Genomic DNA, 14243 nt, shown 5'->3' on the forward strand with positions numbered 1-14243 from the left:
ACAATTCTATACATCATCACTCAATGCTGACCGTAAGTGCATTCACCATCTGTCACCTTACAGTGTTACTACAGTATTACTGTGTTCTATATGCTGTTCTTTTCATCTGTGTGACTTATTTATTTTATAACTGGAAGGTCCTACTTCTTAATTCCCTTCATCCTCTTTACCCATCCCCCACCCCTCCCCTCTGCCAACCATCAGTTTGTTCTCTGTATTTAAGAGTCTTTATTTTTTGTTTGTTTTACTTTTTAAATTCTACGTCTCAGTGAAATCATATGGTATTTGCCTTTCTCCGACTTGCTTCACTTAGCATAATACCTCCTAGGTTAGATTTGGCCATTTTTTAAAAGATTCACATCCTTCTCAAATCTTAAGTGGAAAACAGTATGTGTTTGTTTTCTTGATCTTTTTGCCTCCCTTGAATGCCCTACAGGGGAGGTCCGTGTTAAATGTAAAATTACCCAGACTGTCAACAGAAGGTAATGAGTAGCTACCCTCAATAATTAGTTCTTTGTGTAATTATATATTATTAAACCTTTCTTGAGAAAATTCAAAATACTTTTAAGGTAGTAAAATTACATGCTGAATGAAATGAAGAACCTTAAATTATGAAAGAATATAAAAATAGCATGTGTTTCACTGTGTGAAAATATAAAATAATAAAGAATACGAAATCATCTTCAGTTATGATCCAGAGTTGCCTGGAAGCTATTGTAGACCTTGGCCTTCTCTGTCTCCATCTGCCATGTCAGTAATTATTGACTGAATGAACAATAAATGACTGGCTGGCAAAAATACTGATAAAGTGCTGGTTTTCTTCCAAATACGTATGGAGAAACTACACTCATGTAATGTAATTATAATGGAATTATAGCACCCTAGTGATTCTGAATTCCAGTCTTGGGAGTACAAAAGAGAGCAGCAAAAGGATCCTCTGTTCTTCTGTCTGGGAAGCTGAAGGTTGAGAAACAAGATACAATTGTGGACTAGAAAACCATGATGAGTTTGGTAAACCAAATATTTTTCATAAAACTCCACTACTTTATAACTAAGAGACACATTATAATGTTTGAAAGAAATCTCTTGTGGCCAACAAAAGTATCAATTTATACAGCGTATAAACAATTTTTTTAAAAGATGTTATTTATTTATTTGACAGACAGATCACAAGTAGGCAGAGAGGCAGGCAGAGAGAGAGGAGGAAGCAGGCTCCCTGCTGAGCAGAGACCCCCGATGTGGGGCTCCTTCCCAGGACCCTGGGATCATGACCTGAGCTGAAGGCAGAAGCTTTAACCCACTGAGCCACCCAGGTGCCCCGTGTATAGACAATTTAAAGAATTATTTAACTTGGAGAAATTTATTGCTTTATGATATATACCTTATTGGTTTATGGTGAGCTAGTAAGAAAGTAATGATGCTGTAGAATGCAGTCATAACTTTTGAGATTATCATCAAATATTTGATGCTGTTTTCTAAAGCAGGGTTCTAGGATATATGGATCATGAGTTAACTTGTTGTGACACTTCATACATTCTACTTCAGGTGTGCTTTTATTATTTAAATGCTTCCCTTTGAAACACCTAGAACCTAACACTGGTCTTAAACTTCACGGTTCCCTTTTGTTTAGGTGCTTTAGAACCTCATAGAGGTTTTAGTGCCTAGTGTTTTGATCCAAACATTTGTTTAAGTTTTAATTAATAGTATTAAGCTTAGAAGAAAATTGAATATTATAGTCTTTTCAAAATGCTTATCTATCTCTTCCAGAAAAGTTTTTTGAAATGAAGAAAGGACAATGTAAAGATGCCCTAGAAATTTACAAACGATTTCTAACTAGAATGACACGAGTATCTGAATTTCTCAAAGTTGCAGAGGTAAGTAATAGTAACCTGTGTTGGGAATATAATTTAAGAGTATTCACTTACGTATCTAGAGTCAGTAATAGGGTTTATAATCTGACAAGATATTCCGTCCCAGAGCCCCAGTGTGTTAGGGTTGGAAGTGATCGCAGAGGTCCTCTCTTCCCAACTTCTCACTCCAACAGTACTTTACACTCCTGCATCCCAATTAGATAATCACTCTGTGTTCAAATACAAGTTTCATGGGTACTGAGCAGATTCATAGCTTTGCAAGGTTGTTCATCTCTCCTCTCCACTTACTAGCTATCTTTGATCATACGGAAGGGCTTCCTTTTTATTGAAGCTTGAAAAAAAAAAAGTCCTTAGGAAAGTCCATTTATTTTTCTCAGTGTGTAGAAATCATAAATACAGCCTTTTTATTTTGTCAGTGATTTAAATACAATGAAAAAATTAAAGTATCATTCATTTTATGAAGTCTATAAATTGTTTCTTAAGGTTGCCTATAACCGTACAGTTGGTGTTCCCGAGGTTACCTGTAAGTTGAAGTTTCCTCTTATGAAATCCAGTTATTGATTGATACTGGTACTGGGAGTTATGACATTGTTATTATAGTCCTTTCACAGGTTGGACAGTTGATTCTTATCTTACATTGTCACTGAACAAATTGTTGGGCTGAGTGGAGCGCCATGTGCGAGGAGTTCTGAAGCCCAACAGCAAAGCATACAAGGCCTTGAGCTTGGGAGGTTCATGCCATGGTTTTGCTGTTTTTGCCATTTTGAGAATATAGCACAAGAACACGCATTTTATACACACAATTCCAAAAGCACTCTGGTCCGTACATTTTCTTTCAAATTTCATTTATTCACAGGAATAGTGATTATCACATTCAAATTAGGAGACTGATACTACAAAATACTGCCTCTTGACCTTTGGTCCATAGAATTCATGATCAGAATAGAAGTCTTTGTTTTTTTTACAAATAATCTGGGAAGCAAAGGGTAAGGAATAGTTTATAGGAATTCCATATACATATTTATGTGTATTTCTCTTGGGCTTATTGATGTTGACTTGTCTTTAAGAAAGGATAGAATTGCTTGAAACTTTTGGTTTGGCTGCTACACAATTTTACTTTTTTATTTGATAAGATTTTCCTATGGTTTAACCCAGTTACCAATATAATCTAGTAAAATTTGCCTGACTTTCTTCTATGGAAAGATCAATTATGCCTACGCATCCAGAGTGGAAGATCCTTTCATTGTTCCATTAATTCCTGGTGCACATGCTACCCAGTCCCCCACCTCTTATTATATATGTTAGATAGGTAAGGAGCTGGACATGTGACGGTTGGGGTATACATTTCTCTAATCAGCACTGTAAGGTCTGATCAGCACTGTAAGGTCTTCACGAGAAATGGGGTACTTATTTATTAGCTCATTCTATTTTTAGATGTAAAATTTTATTTCATGTCTCTTGATCACCTCATGTTAGCATGGGCCCATTTCAGGCTGTTGAGAAGGAAATACACAGAAATTAGATGTTATTTTGAGAGTCTAAATAACTCAATACAAATATTCTACTTTTATTTGAACACTATGACTAGGGCTTTTTTATAGAATGATACTAATTTACAAAATTATTTTTAATAGAATAGACACTAACCTACAATGGGCTAACAATAACCATTTGTTTTCTTTAGTTAAATTATATTGCTTATAATATAGACATTAATTGTTTGAACCATTGTTGAGTGGTTTGTATTGGTAAATACAGAAATTTTTTTTTTTAATTAAAGATTTTTTTTTAATTTGACAGACAGATCACAAGCAGGCAGAGAGGCAGGCAGAGAGAGGAGGAAGCAGGTTCCCCACTGAGCAGGGAGCCCGATGGGGGGCGCGATCCCAGGACCCCGAGATCATGACCCGAGCCGAAGCAGAAGCCTTAACCCACTGAGCCACCCAGGTGCCCCTAAACACAGAAATTTCTTAATAAATGTACAAAGTGGAGCACCCGGGTGGATCAGTGGGTTAAGCCTCTGCCCTCTGCTCAGGTCATGATCTCAGGGTCTTGGGATCAAGCCCCACATTAGGCTCTTGTTCAGCAGGGAGCCTGCTTCCCTCTCTCTCTGTGTCTGCTTCTCTGCCTACTTGTGATCTCTATCTCTCTGCCAAATAAATAAATAAGTAAATAAATCTAAAAAAAAAAAAAAAAAAGAAATGTACAAATCTTCTTTCTATACCAAACTGCTCTTGTGTGGTGTACTTATGGATGGACTTAGATCCAATAGCTACCCTGTAATTGGTACCATTTTCCTGAAGACTTCAAGATTGCCATTTTTAAAATACAACTATATATATTAGGTATTTGGCAAACATTAACAAATTGTCTGCCATATTAAAAAACAAAAACACAGAGTAGTTGAACAACTTATATGGAAATATTCAAATACCCTAGAGAAATTGCTTGAAGTGTAGAAAACTTAGTGTGTTTTGAATTCTTACAATAAAGTCTCCTAAAGCAGGCAACTGAAACTTTGTAAAATGGTTATTTTATAGGTAATAGGCATTTCTGCTAAACACACTTCCCTTTTTATAGAACTAAGTTATTCTTAGTTTGCTATTCTAAGATTAAATACCAAGTCGTAGGAGTTATGTCTCCCAGAATATTTGCAGACAGAAAGTGATGAGATTTCTGTAATACAGTCACACCTCAGCTCAAGCCTCCAATTACATTATGGTTCAGAAGTTCAAGTTAGTGAAAATAGCAGTGTCGAGAAAGCATTCCTAAATTATGTCTTTCTGTTCAAGAAAGTTCTGTTAACTATCTATTTAAGAGAAACACATCACCTTTTATCAAAATGTTTCCAATATTAAAGACCTGTAATACTTTAATTTCAAAAATGCTGACTTCATTCATATTAATATTTTAATGGATCACCTAAAGAGATATTAAAGTATGGAAATAAATGGAATGGAATGAATTTATCTTAGTTTATAATTTCCATAATTATAATAGTTAAGTGAATTTAGGGAAAAGACATTAGCTTCCCTAAAGTAGAGTTCGGTCATTGGCAGGTAATGTCTTTACCTCTGGGAGGAACCTGCAGCTTAAGTTGCTCTAGGAGAATGAGGGTCAGTGCTCTACATTGGTGATTCTCTACACGGGATGATTTTGTTCCCTTCTCTTCCCCAGCATCCAGTGTCTGGAGTCATTTTTGGTTGTCACAACTGGAGGAAGGGAAGGTCTGCTGGCATCCAGTGGGCAGAGAAGGATGTTGCTAATAACGTACAGTGCACCAGACAGACCCTATCAAAGCATTATCATCCAAAAATGTGAATGATGGCAAGGCTGAGAAACCCTGCTGTACACAAAGAGAAAGCGAAAGAATTTAACTAAGAGCATTTGTCAAACAAGTGGGCTTCCTGATCTCTGGTTTGCCTTACTGTCTTTGTAGGAGCCCAACACTTAGACTTAACGTATTTGCTTCTGCAGTTCCACCAACTTGAGCAAAGCAGTTTATTTCTCAGAGGGACTTGATTTTAACCCACTTAGTTTCTTTGAGCCTAAATTTTATCATTTAAATAAAAAGAAAGAATTGATGTTATGACTTCTATTTTCCCTAATTTTTATTTTGAATAATTTTTAAACCCACAAAAGAGTTGATAGTACAGTAGAGTGAACACGTACATACCCTCTTCTCTGATTCACCTTCATTTATATATTCCCGTATTTGGACTCTTCTTGCTGTTTCCCCATTCTGCTCTTCCTTGCTCCACTGCTTCCCTTCCCCAAGCTACCAACACTTAAAATTCACTGTGCTTTTACCTAGTAATTCCACTCCTACACATGCATCCTACAGATGTGTCCACACAGGTGCACAGTGCTGTGTGCAGCAAGGCTTGCAATGGCCAGAGAAGGGAAGCAACGCCAATGCTCATTAATACATGACTTGTTAAATAAATAAATCGTAGGAAAAGACGCTGTTTAAAAAATAAAGAAACTCTGTCAATATGGATATAGATCTGAGATATATTATTAAATGAAAAATATAAGGTCAGTGTATGTGTATATATATATACATATATATAAATACACTATTGTAAAATAATGTAGGAAATAAATATGTATTTATAAATTTCCAGTTTCCTTGGGTATACATAAAAAAACCAGGTGGTGGGTATTAGAAAGGGCATGGATTGCATGGAACACTGGGTGTGGTGCAAAAACAAGGAATACTGTTATGCTGAAAATTAAAAAAAAAAAAAAAAAAAAAACTTTGAGAGGATATGTAAGAAACAAAATGATTCTCTCTGTGGGAAGAGGGATGGATAATATACCCTGAACAAGTTATTGAAACTAAATGAACATTCTCGGTCCAGAGGATTTACTGAGCATTTATAACAATTTAGATTTAGGCTAAGCATTTTTTTTTTAAACTTTTTAGCTGCCATTTGCCATGAAGGAAATCTTAAATTATTTTTTTAAAGATTTTATTTACTTATTTGACAGAGAGAGATCACAAGTAGGCAGAAAGGCAGGCAGTTCAGAGAGAGAGGGGGAAGCAAGCTTCCCACTGAGCAGGGAGCCTGATGTGGGGCTCCATCCCAGGACGCCGGGATCATGACCTGAGCTGAAGGCAGAGGCTTAACCCGCTGAGCCACCCAGGAGCCCTGAAACCTTAAATTTTATACTTCAATTTCCTAAATCTTTTTTTGGCCTTTGGTAAAATTTTGTATATTTATTATATCTAACTACATGAACAAAATCATTGCTCTATTATGTTGAATGGAAAACTACACAAGTCAGACTTTCAAAGTGAGATTGACAGTTCTTGTATACCAGGATTGAGCTGTGATTTTAACTAATTCTGTGGGTGATCTTCTGTTAAATGCAAAGAAATTAATTTAAAAAAGAAATCCCACTAAGTAACTCCTTATTTTTTTTAATCCACAGCAAGTTGGCATTGATAAAGGTGACATTCCTGACCTCACGCAGGTAAGTGATTCTCTGAGTGCAAAGTGTAATATGCATGATAGTGTTACTCCATAGTTTGGCATAAAAGATCTTACCTAGGACATAGTCTTGTAAGCATTTAATGCATTTTGAATTTAGGCCTACCAACTTTCTTGGAAATTATTCTAGCTTGCATATTTTTTCTAGCTATTGAATGTATTTCTGGAGTTAATATGAAGATTCACCTGCCCTCATAACATAGTTTCTTCTTTATAAGCAACTGAATTTACTGTTTTGAGACCATCTTTTCATTCTTGAACTTGATTCAAAATCAAGCCTTATGTAGTAAAGTTTAAAAGTGCTTTGTCTATGAATAGTGACTATTGGTAGGCATGTAGTTGGAACACTTGAAATATTCTTTCTTTTTGTTCTCCTAGTTTTCAGTATTTTGCAGGTATGAAGGAGGGGCATGAAAGAGAAACACTCTGAAATCATAGTTCTACTGATTCTTGTCTCTCCTGTGAAGCAGAGAAATTCCTACTATGAAAGAACCTTTTTCAATAAGTCATAGTGGTAGATAAGTGATTTTTCTGGGGACCATCCAGTCAGCAAAAACAATAGCAGTAGTTGCATATCAATCCTTTTATCTGTTAAGAGGGTATATTGTAGGGCTCCTAAGATGTAGAATCAAGAACCATTCACATGGGCAGAGTTACCATGTGACTTTTCTCAAAATCGGCAGGAACTATTTTTATTTAATTGACTCTTTACTCTGTTATGGTAAATTTCTATCCCAAACATGTCCTTTAACTAGAGATTTTGAGATGATAAGAGAGAATGTAGAGCTTCTATCTTATATACTAGTAATGAATGTATGGGTTTTCTGTGTTTGTAAATAAAAAGAGTCATAATAGAGAAAATTGTCACAATAAAAGATGACCCCCTTTTTAATAATACCAAAATGCATATGATTGACTATCTTTGTAATCCCTTGCAGTGTTTCTATATTTGAAGTAATATTTACCTTAAATTTTTATTAAAAATTAAAGAACCCCAAAGTAATGACCTCTATATTTATATTATTAAAATAACCAGTTAAATACCAATAATTTTTCACAAATAAAATTCAGAAAATAATTCAGAATATGATGGCATTGTATTTTTTGTCTTTAAAAGTTGGGAGATCACTGCTTCTAGTAGACAGATATTAATATAAAATACTTTTGCTATTATGAGAAGACAGTGTTCTTTGATCAGGTACATACCTGGATAAGGTGTTAGTATCACTTTGGATATGGCTTAAATATTAAGTGTGCACAAGGTACTATTAAAAATCTTTTTATTAGATACAGATTTATGAATTTGATAGCACTGTAATAAAAAATGAAGACAATCAGTGTGCTTTAATTTTAAATTATTTAATGATAATAAATATTTACATTGTAGTGTGATAAAATAGCCTAGATAAATAATACCTATTAACCTAAAGGTAGATATTAAAATATTTTGTTCAATAAATAGCTTTTGGAAATGGTAAATCATCTTTATTTCAACTGTATAGACATCTCGTACTGTGGAATAAAAGTAAAACTATATTATCAGAAAGGCTCTCAGTTAAGAAGAAAACAGGTCCTCATTTGTCTCAGTTTGTATAATATTTGAAAGAGACAAAAGTTTAAAAGGATACTTAAATATTTTTTTGTTTGAGGCACCTGGGTGGCTCAGTTGGTTAAGTGTCTGACTCTTCAACACAGGTCTTGATCTCAGGGTCATGAGTTCAGTTCAGGCCCTGCTTGTTCTTTTTTTTTTTTTTTGAAAACTGTAGTATGTCCTTGAAAGAAGGACTCACATACTTGGGTTTAATTTTGAATGTTACTATAATATTCATTATAATTTATAGATTCTCCTTCCCTGAAGAAGCAGTTGAGAGATATACTATTTAATGGTGTACGTTGTGTTATCACAACTTGGGGAACAGAAATCCTATCCTTAAGGTAAAATCTTGCTCTGGGTATTCTGTGATATTCATTATAATCTAATATTATTCTTTTCTCTGCTTTTCTTTTATGACCTTAAGAGTCACATAAACTTCCATGTAAACATTTATTTTGAAACTACCTTCTCATACTCACACAAAAAATCTCTAGTTCATTTCTCCAGTGTCTCTTTAAAATCTCAGTACAAAAGTATTTCGTGCTTTGAAATTTCTTAATAAGTAACCAAATTCTGGTTTCTGTTGGGATTGTGAGTGACAGAACTAAACATTCTCCCTAATTCTTATTTAGAGCCTCTGCCACAGGTCTGGTGGAGACTTCTCATCAGTCTGGCAACATAGACCCACTATGACAGTATGACCAGGTCTGAGCTGGATGTGAACTATTCTAGAGTTAGTCCTTTAGACAGTGTTGGACCAGGATTAATCTGGAGATGGGTCAGAGACACCTGGTTGTTTGGACTCAGTTTAATGCCTTTGAGATTAGAACCTAATCTCTGCTCTCTGCCAGATCCTCTGCGGTCAACACAGCAACTGAATCTAGCTGGGCAATGAACCAAAATACCCAGCATGGACAAGGATTAACGAGGAGATGGAGACAGGGAGGCTACCTAGCGTCTGGGAATAAGAATAGGCTGCTTGTAACTGGAAAAAAAGATTAGACTTCCTCTTGCAGCAAGGCAGAGAAGAGGAATTTAATAGATATCATTTTGGTTGGAAAATGCACAATATAAATACCAACGTGGTCATCTGTAGTCCTCTTTAAATAATTGTGCATATCATATCATCATGATTGCATTTAAATTATGAACCTCAGTGAATCTTTAATAAGTCATTCAGAAGTGCTGTATTATATACGAAGTGGAATATGATATCAAAACTGAAATATTTCTCAGCACTTTCAAATGCTTCAAAATTTTGAACGATCCTTTTGTTGCTTTTTTTTTTTTTTTTCTGTTCCATTTTAATGATGCTTTAGAATCTAAAGCATGTGAATTGTAGATGGATGCTTCCTTTTGGATCCCGGCTCACAGTCAGCTTTGAACTTGTTCCAGGATAAAGATTTTCAAAATAACATTTCCTGTTTGGCATGTGTGTGTGTGTGTGCGCGCGCGTGTGTGCGCGCGCGCACGCACGCACGCATGAATATGCACGCACACATTCCAAATTCAAAATATCTCCTTTTATGAAAAACATCTTAGGTTTTGATGTTAGGAATTCTGGTTGATCTGAAAACTACAGGTAAAGAAAAGGTTTTTTTAAAAAAAAAAAACCTGTACCACTGATGAATCAGTTACCTGTTAACTTCCACAGAATGACTCTTCATCCTTGGGTCGGTTTTCCATTCAACTGGTCTATTGACTTGAGTATTTTTAAAAATAAGCAACTAAAGACCCTGCTAATTATAGTTTGTTCTTTTAAGTTCCTCTTATAACAGCAGAGACATTCTTAAAGTTTTGCTCATTGGAAATTTGAAACAATTTTTGCTATTTTGTCTACTACATGCCAAGATAGACTCAGTGCTATAGAGTTAGGAGGCAGTAATGTGCACATTACTATCAAAATAGGGTTTTTCCCCCCTCCAAAGCATTTAAAGAATTTATTTCTATTAGATGTCACATGTCCATAAGAAATATAAATGATGAAGCATTATTTTTTAAAGATTTTATTTATTTATTTGACAGACAAAGATCACAAGTAGGCAGAGAGGCAGGCAGAGAGAGAGGAGGAAGTAGGCTCCCCTCTGAGCAGAGAGCCTGAAGTGGGGGCTCTCTCCCAGGACCCTGGGGTCATGACCTGAGCCAAAGGCAGAGGCTTTAACCCACTGAGCCACCCAGGCACCCTGATGAAACATTTTTAAATTTTTAAGATAAAATGCTCCAAACTTAATTTTATGTGCAATTTATCACAAAATAACTCCCCTTAAAGGTGAAAGTCAATTTTGTATTCTGTACTCATGGTAAGATTTTTTTCAGCAATTGTTATTTTTGTGACTGTTACTTTATTTTAAACTTTCCATCCACAAATTATTAAGAAACCTTGCAAAAAGAATGAAATTGCAAACTGCCTTTCTGGTTTTGGGTTTATTTGTTAAGATAAGTAAGGAAGTTTATAAAAGAAAACACAACCTCTTTTTTTTGTTATCTTAAATTGTTGTGTTTTGTGACTTTAAGTAGCATTTATCCTTTTAAACAGTATTAACACAGAATCACATTTTCTTTACATTGCATTTAACATTTAGAGGACCTGTCTCTTGTAATCAGAGAGAGGTTCTGTGGCTTGATATATTTTTTCTCACTATGATCCCAGTGGGAAAAAAAAAAAAAAGATATAGGAATATTTTGAAGTTATATGTCCAGGCTTCCTAAGTTCCATTACTATGACAATTATAGTAATTGTTATTATTATGACAATTAGCATGATAATTTTGAGGTTATTGGGAATTAATTCACCTAAAAAATGTACAGCCTTTTCTGTTTTCTTGCTTTTAAGAATACAGTGTATATTCCATTTATTCAATGAATACATCTATATATTGTATTATTTGTTCCATGGAGCAAAATTTTCCTTTTATCTTAAAATTTTATTTTTTTATAACTTAGAGGTATACTCTTAGTTGCAATTTATTGGACTGTGTTGAGTAAGTCTATTTTCATCTGAGTTATATTTTTTAAATTCTAATTTGTATAACTTTCTAAATTTTTTATATCCCCCATAATCATTACTTTTTCTACTCTATAGGCCATAACTTCTTAGGTAATTCTCATAGGGCTGATTCTTTCTACCCTACGTCCATCACTTTTAGCAAGTTCAAATTTTTGTTCACTTAATTGGGGAGGGTATGTGCTATGGCGAGTTCTGTGAAGTGTGTAAACCTGGCTATTCACAGACCTGTACCCCTGGGGATAAAAATACATTATATGTTTATTTTTTAAAATTCAAAAATTAAAAATTAAAAAAGAAATAAGATAATTAAAAAATTCTGTTCACTTAATAATTTATAATAATCATATAATTACATATATAATAATCACATAATTGTTAAGATGGTTCATGAATCTATTAGTGAAGTGAAAAAAGATACTAAATATCCTGAACTTTTAAAATTAAAAATTCTTAATAAGAATTTTTAATTTTAAATTAAAATTAAAATTAAATTAAAAATTAAATTTAAATTAAAATTAAATTTAAATTTAAATTAAAAATTCTTAATAAGAATTTTCAAATTCTACTTGATTTTGTCATTATAGTTACCATGTGAAATGTACAGTTATATGAATTTCCTTGAATTCTGGGAGCTATTTTAGCAATTAGCATAAAGGTCTTCAAAATTAATTTCATATTAATTTGAAGGATAATTATTAGAATTAAATGTATCTATAAATGTGCTTAAATATTTTCATTCATGGAGTACTGTTCTCTGAATGCTTATACTGCTGTTTAGGTCTAATTTAGGTTAAAATTACTTAAAGATAACATTAAGTTTCTAATGCTTGAGGAATAGTAGGGAGGGAATACATGTATGAACTTATTATTTCTCTTTCTAATATGTAGTAAAATGCCATCGTTTTATATTGCCTAAAATGTTAATATAAGAACAAACATTCAGGTACCTTTTAGTAAAAGAGTTGAACTACATTAAATCTTCTAATACACAGTAGTTTAACATTACCACATTTACTGAAGTTATTTACTTTATTATGTATATAAATTAAATAGCTCAGTAATAAGAAAATCTTAATTGTTGTTGACTATTAAAGATGTATCCTTTTCTCCACAACTATCATTTTCACCGCCCCCAACTTTTATTTATAGTAGTAACAATTTTTCCTAACATTTCAGTCAAGTGTAGATAAATGAGATTTTACTCTACTTTCAGACCTCTGTAAGTTTGTATTTAGGCACTTGTATTTTTTTACTTGGATACAAATACCCATTCCTTTTTCCTTTTTCATGTGGTCTTGTGGAAACATATAGTAGACTCGATCTGAGTTTACTGCATATAAGTAATGTCACAGAAAAAGTCTATCCAATGTAATCTGTACACTAAAACCACGCTGTAGCACCACTGGCTGCGCAGTAGAGTTAACTGCATGTAAGACGGGCCTGTCTGAGATTCCATGGGATTTAAATATTTAAGTGCCAATAGAACCTGGAATGCAATCACCTCACATCTGTAGTGGGGTCCACCCACAGAACTCCACCACGCAAAGTTACAGTGATGTTCCAGTGTACTTACTTTGAAAGAAAGCAATGCAGACATTTATTTTTACTTTCTTATTGTAGGCTCCCAGCAGTCTTATGGAGACCCTTGAACAGCATCTAAATACATTAGAAGGAAAGAAACCCGGAAACAAGTATGCATTAGTTGTATAATTCTCAATAAGATGAAAAAAATGCTGTAGTCGTTCTTTGTAAGAATGAGATGTATCATGGTACCACTTTTACTCCTACAGTTTTAGGGTATGCTTTATTGTAATTCTTCCAGGTTTCCTCAAACATCCTGTCTGATTAACCTAGGACAGTGTGACCCCATGTAGAGGCAATCTGTCTGCAGGCTAATGCAGCATATTAGTAGTTTGTACTTAGGTTCCCTGAACTTCCTGATGTATATACTTTCCCTTACAGGGGATTGACAATATGCTGAAAAAGAGTTGTTCATGTTAAAAATTGAGTCTGTTATCATTGGGCATGAGTCACAGGTAGCCTTGAACATTCTGTTACATTACAGACCCTGTTGTGAAAAAAGCCAAGCCGCAAATAGAGTTTTCTGCATTTTAGACACTCCCCACTTGAAACATTTCGGCATGGCATGCTGCTGGTATTTTGCTCAGGATCTTTTTTATATAGTGAATATCAATCAATCAGCAATAAGTGCAGTTTTACTAGATTTGCATACCTTTGCGCTTGGGCACATACATCTTTTTACTATTTTTCCTCATGGCATGCAAAAATTTGCAGGTTCCATTTCTTTTCTTCTCTCTGGAAAGTATCAGACCTGTCTCTTCATAGGACCCAGTGCTTTCGAGTCTTTGTGCCTTGCTCAAAGATTATAAATCTGCTAGTCTTGGATGCTTATCCTCCTTGTCTGTGTGTGTGTAAATCTTACCCATCCTGGGAGAGCTATCTCATTAAGCTTTCCTTAATCATGCACTGCATGTGTTGTGGACATTTTTCCCCCACATGTGCGGTTTAGATAGATTTTCTGATTCTGAAGTTTGAGGACAATTTTATATTTCATTATCTCCACCTGTAACTGTCCCTACAGAGTCAGTTTGAAATCTGCCTGTTGGTCGCAGCTTTATGCTTGTTTCATTTCCGTTGACAGCAGAAGTTAACAGAAACAACCTATGAACTGATCATTGCAGGGTTGTATGCTGATGCTCGATTTTGCCTGGGATAACAGCCATCGAAATGCAACTCCTTTCTGTTTTCTTCTC

At 34.4% G+C, this 14243-nt stretch overlaps 1 protein-coding gene across 8 annotated transcripts in view; it reads left to right on the top strand.

Annotated features, from left to right (window-relative positions):
* The window catches only part of SNAP91 (synaptosome associated protein 91), a 147015-nt gene that overhangs the window by 61762 nt on the left and 71010 nt on the right, over window positions 1–14243 (top strand). For all 8 annotated transcript variants that reach the window (XM_059177179.1, XM_059177174.1, XM_059177181.1 and 5 more), the window contains exons 8-10: window positions 1768–1874; window positions 6810–6851; window positions 13090–13160. In XM_059177179.1, the coding sequence (XP_059033162.1) occupies window positions 1768–1874; window positions 6810–6851; window positions 13090–13160 (220 nt within the window). The remainder of the gene's footprint in view (window positions 1–1767; window positions 1875–6809; window positions 6852–13089; window positions 13161–14243) is intronic.

The sequence above is a fragment of the Mustela lutreola genome, chromosome 6 (genome assembly GCF_030435805.1).
Source record: "Mustela lutreola isolate mMusLut2 chromosome 6, mMusLut2.pri, whole genome shotgun sequence".
NCBI classification, from domain to species: Eukaryota; Metazoa; Chordata; class Mammalia; order Carnivora; family Mustelidae; genus Mustela; species Mustela lutreola.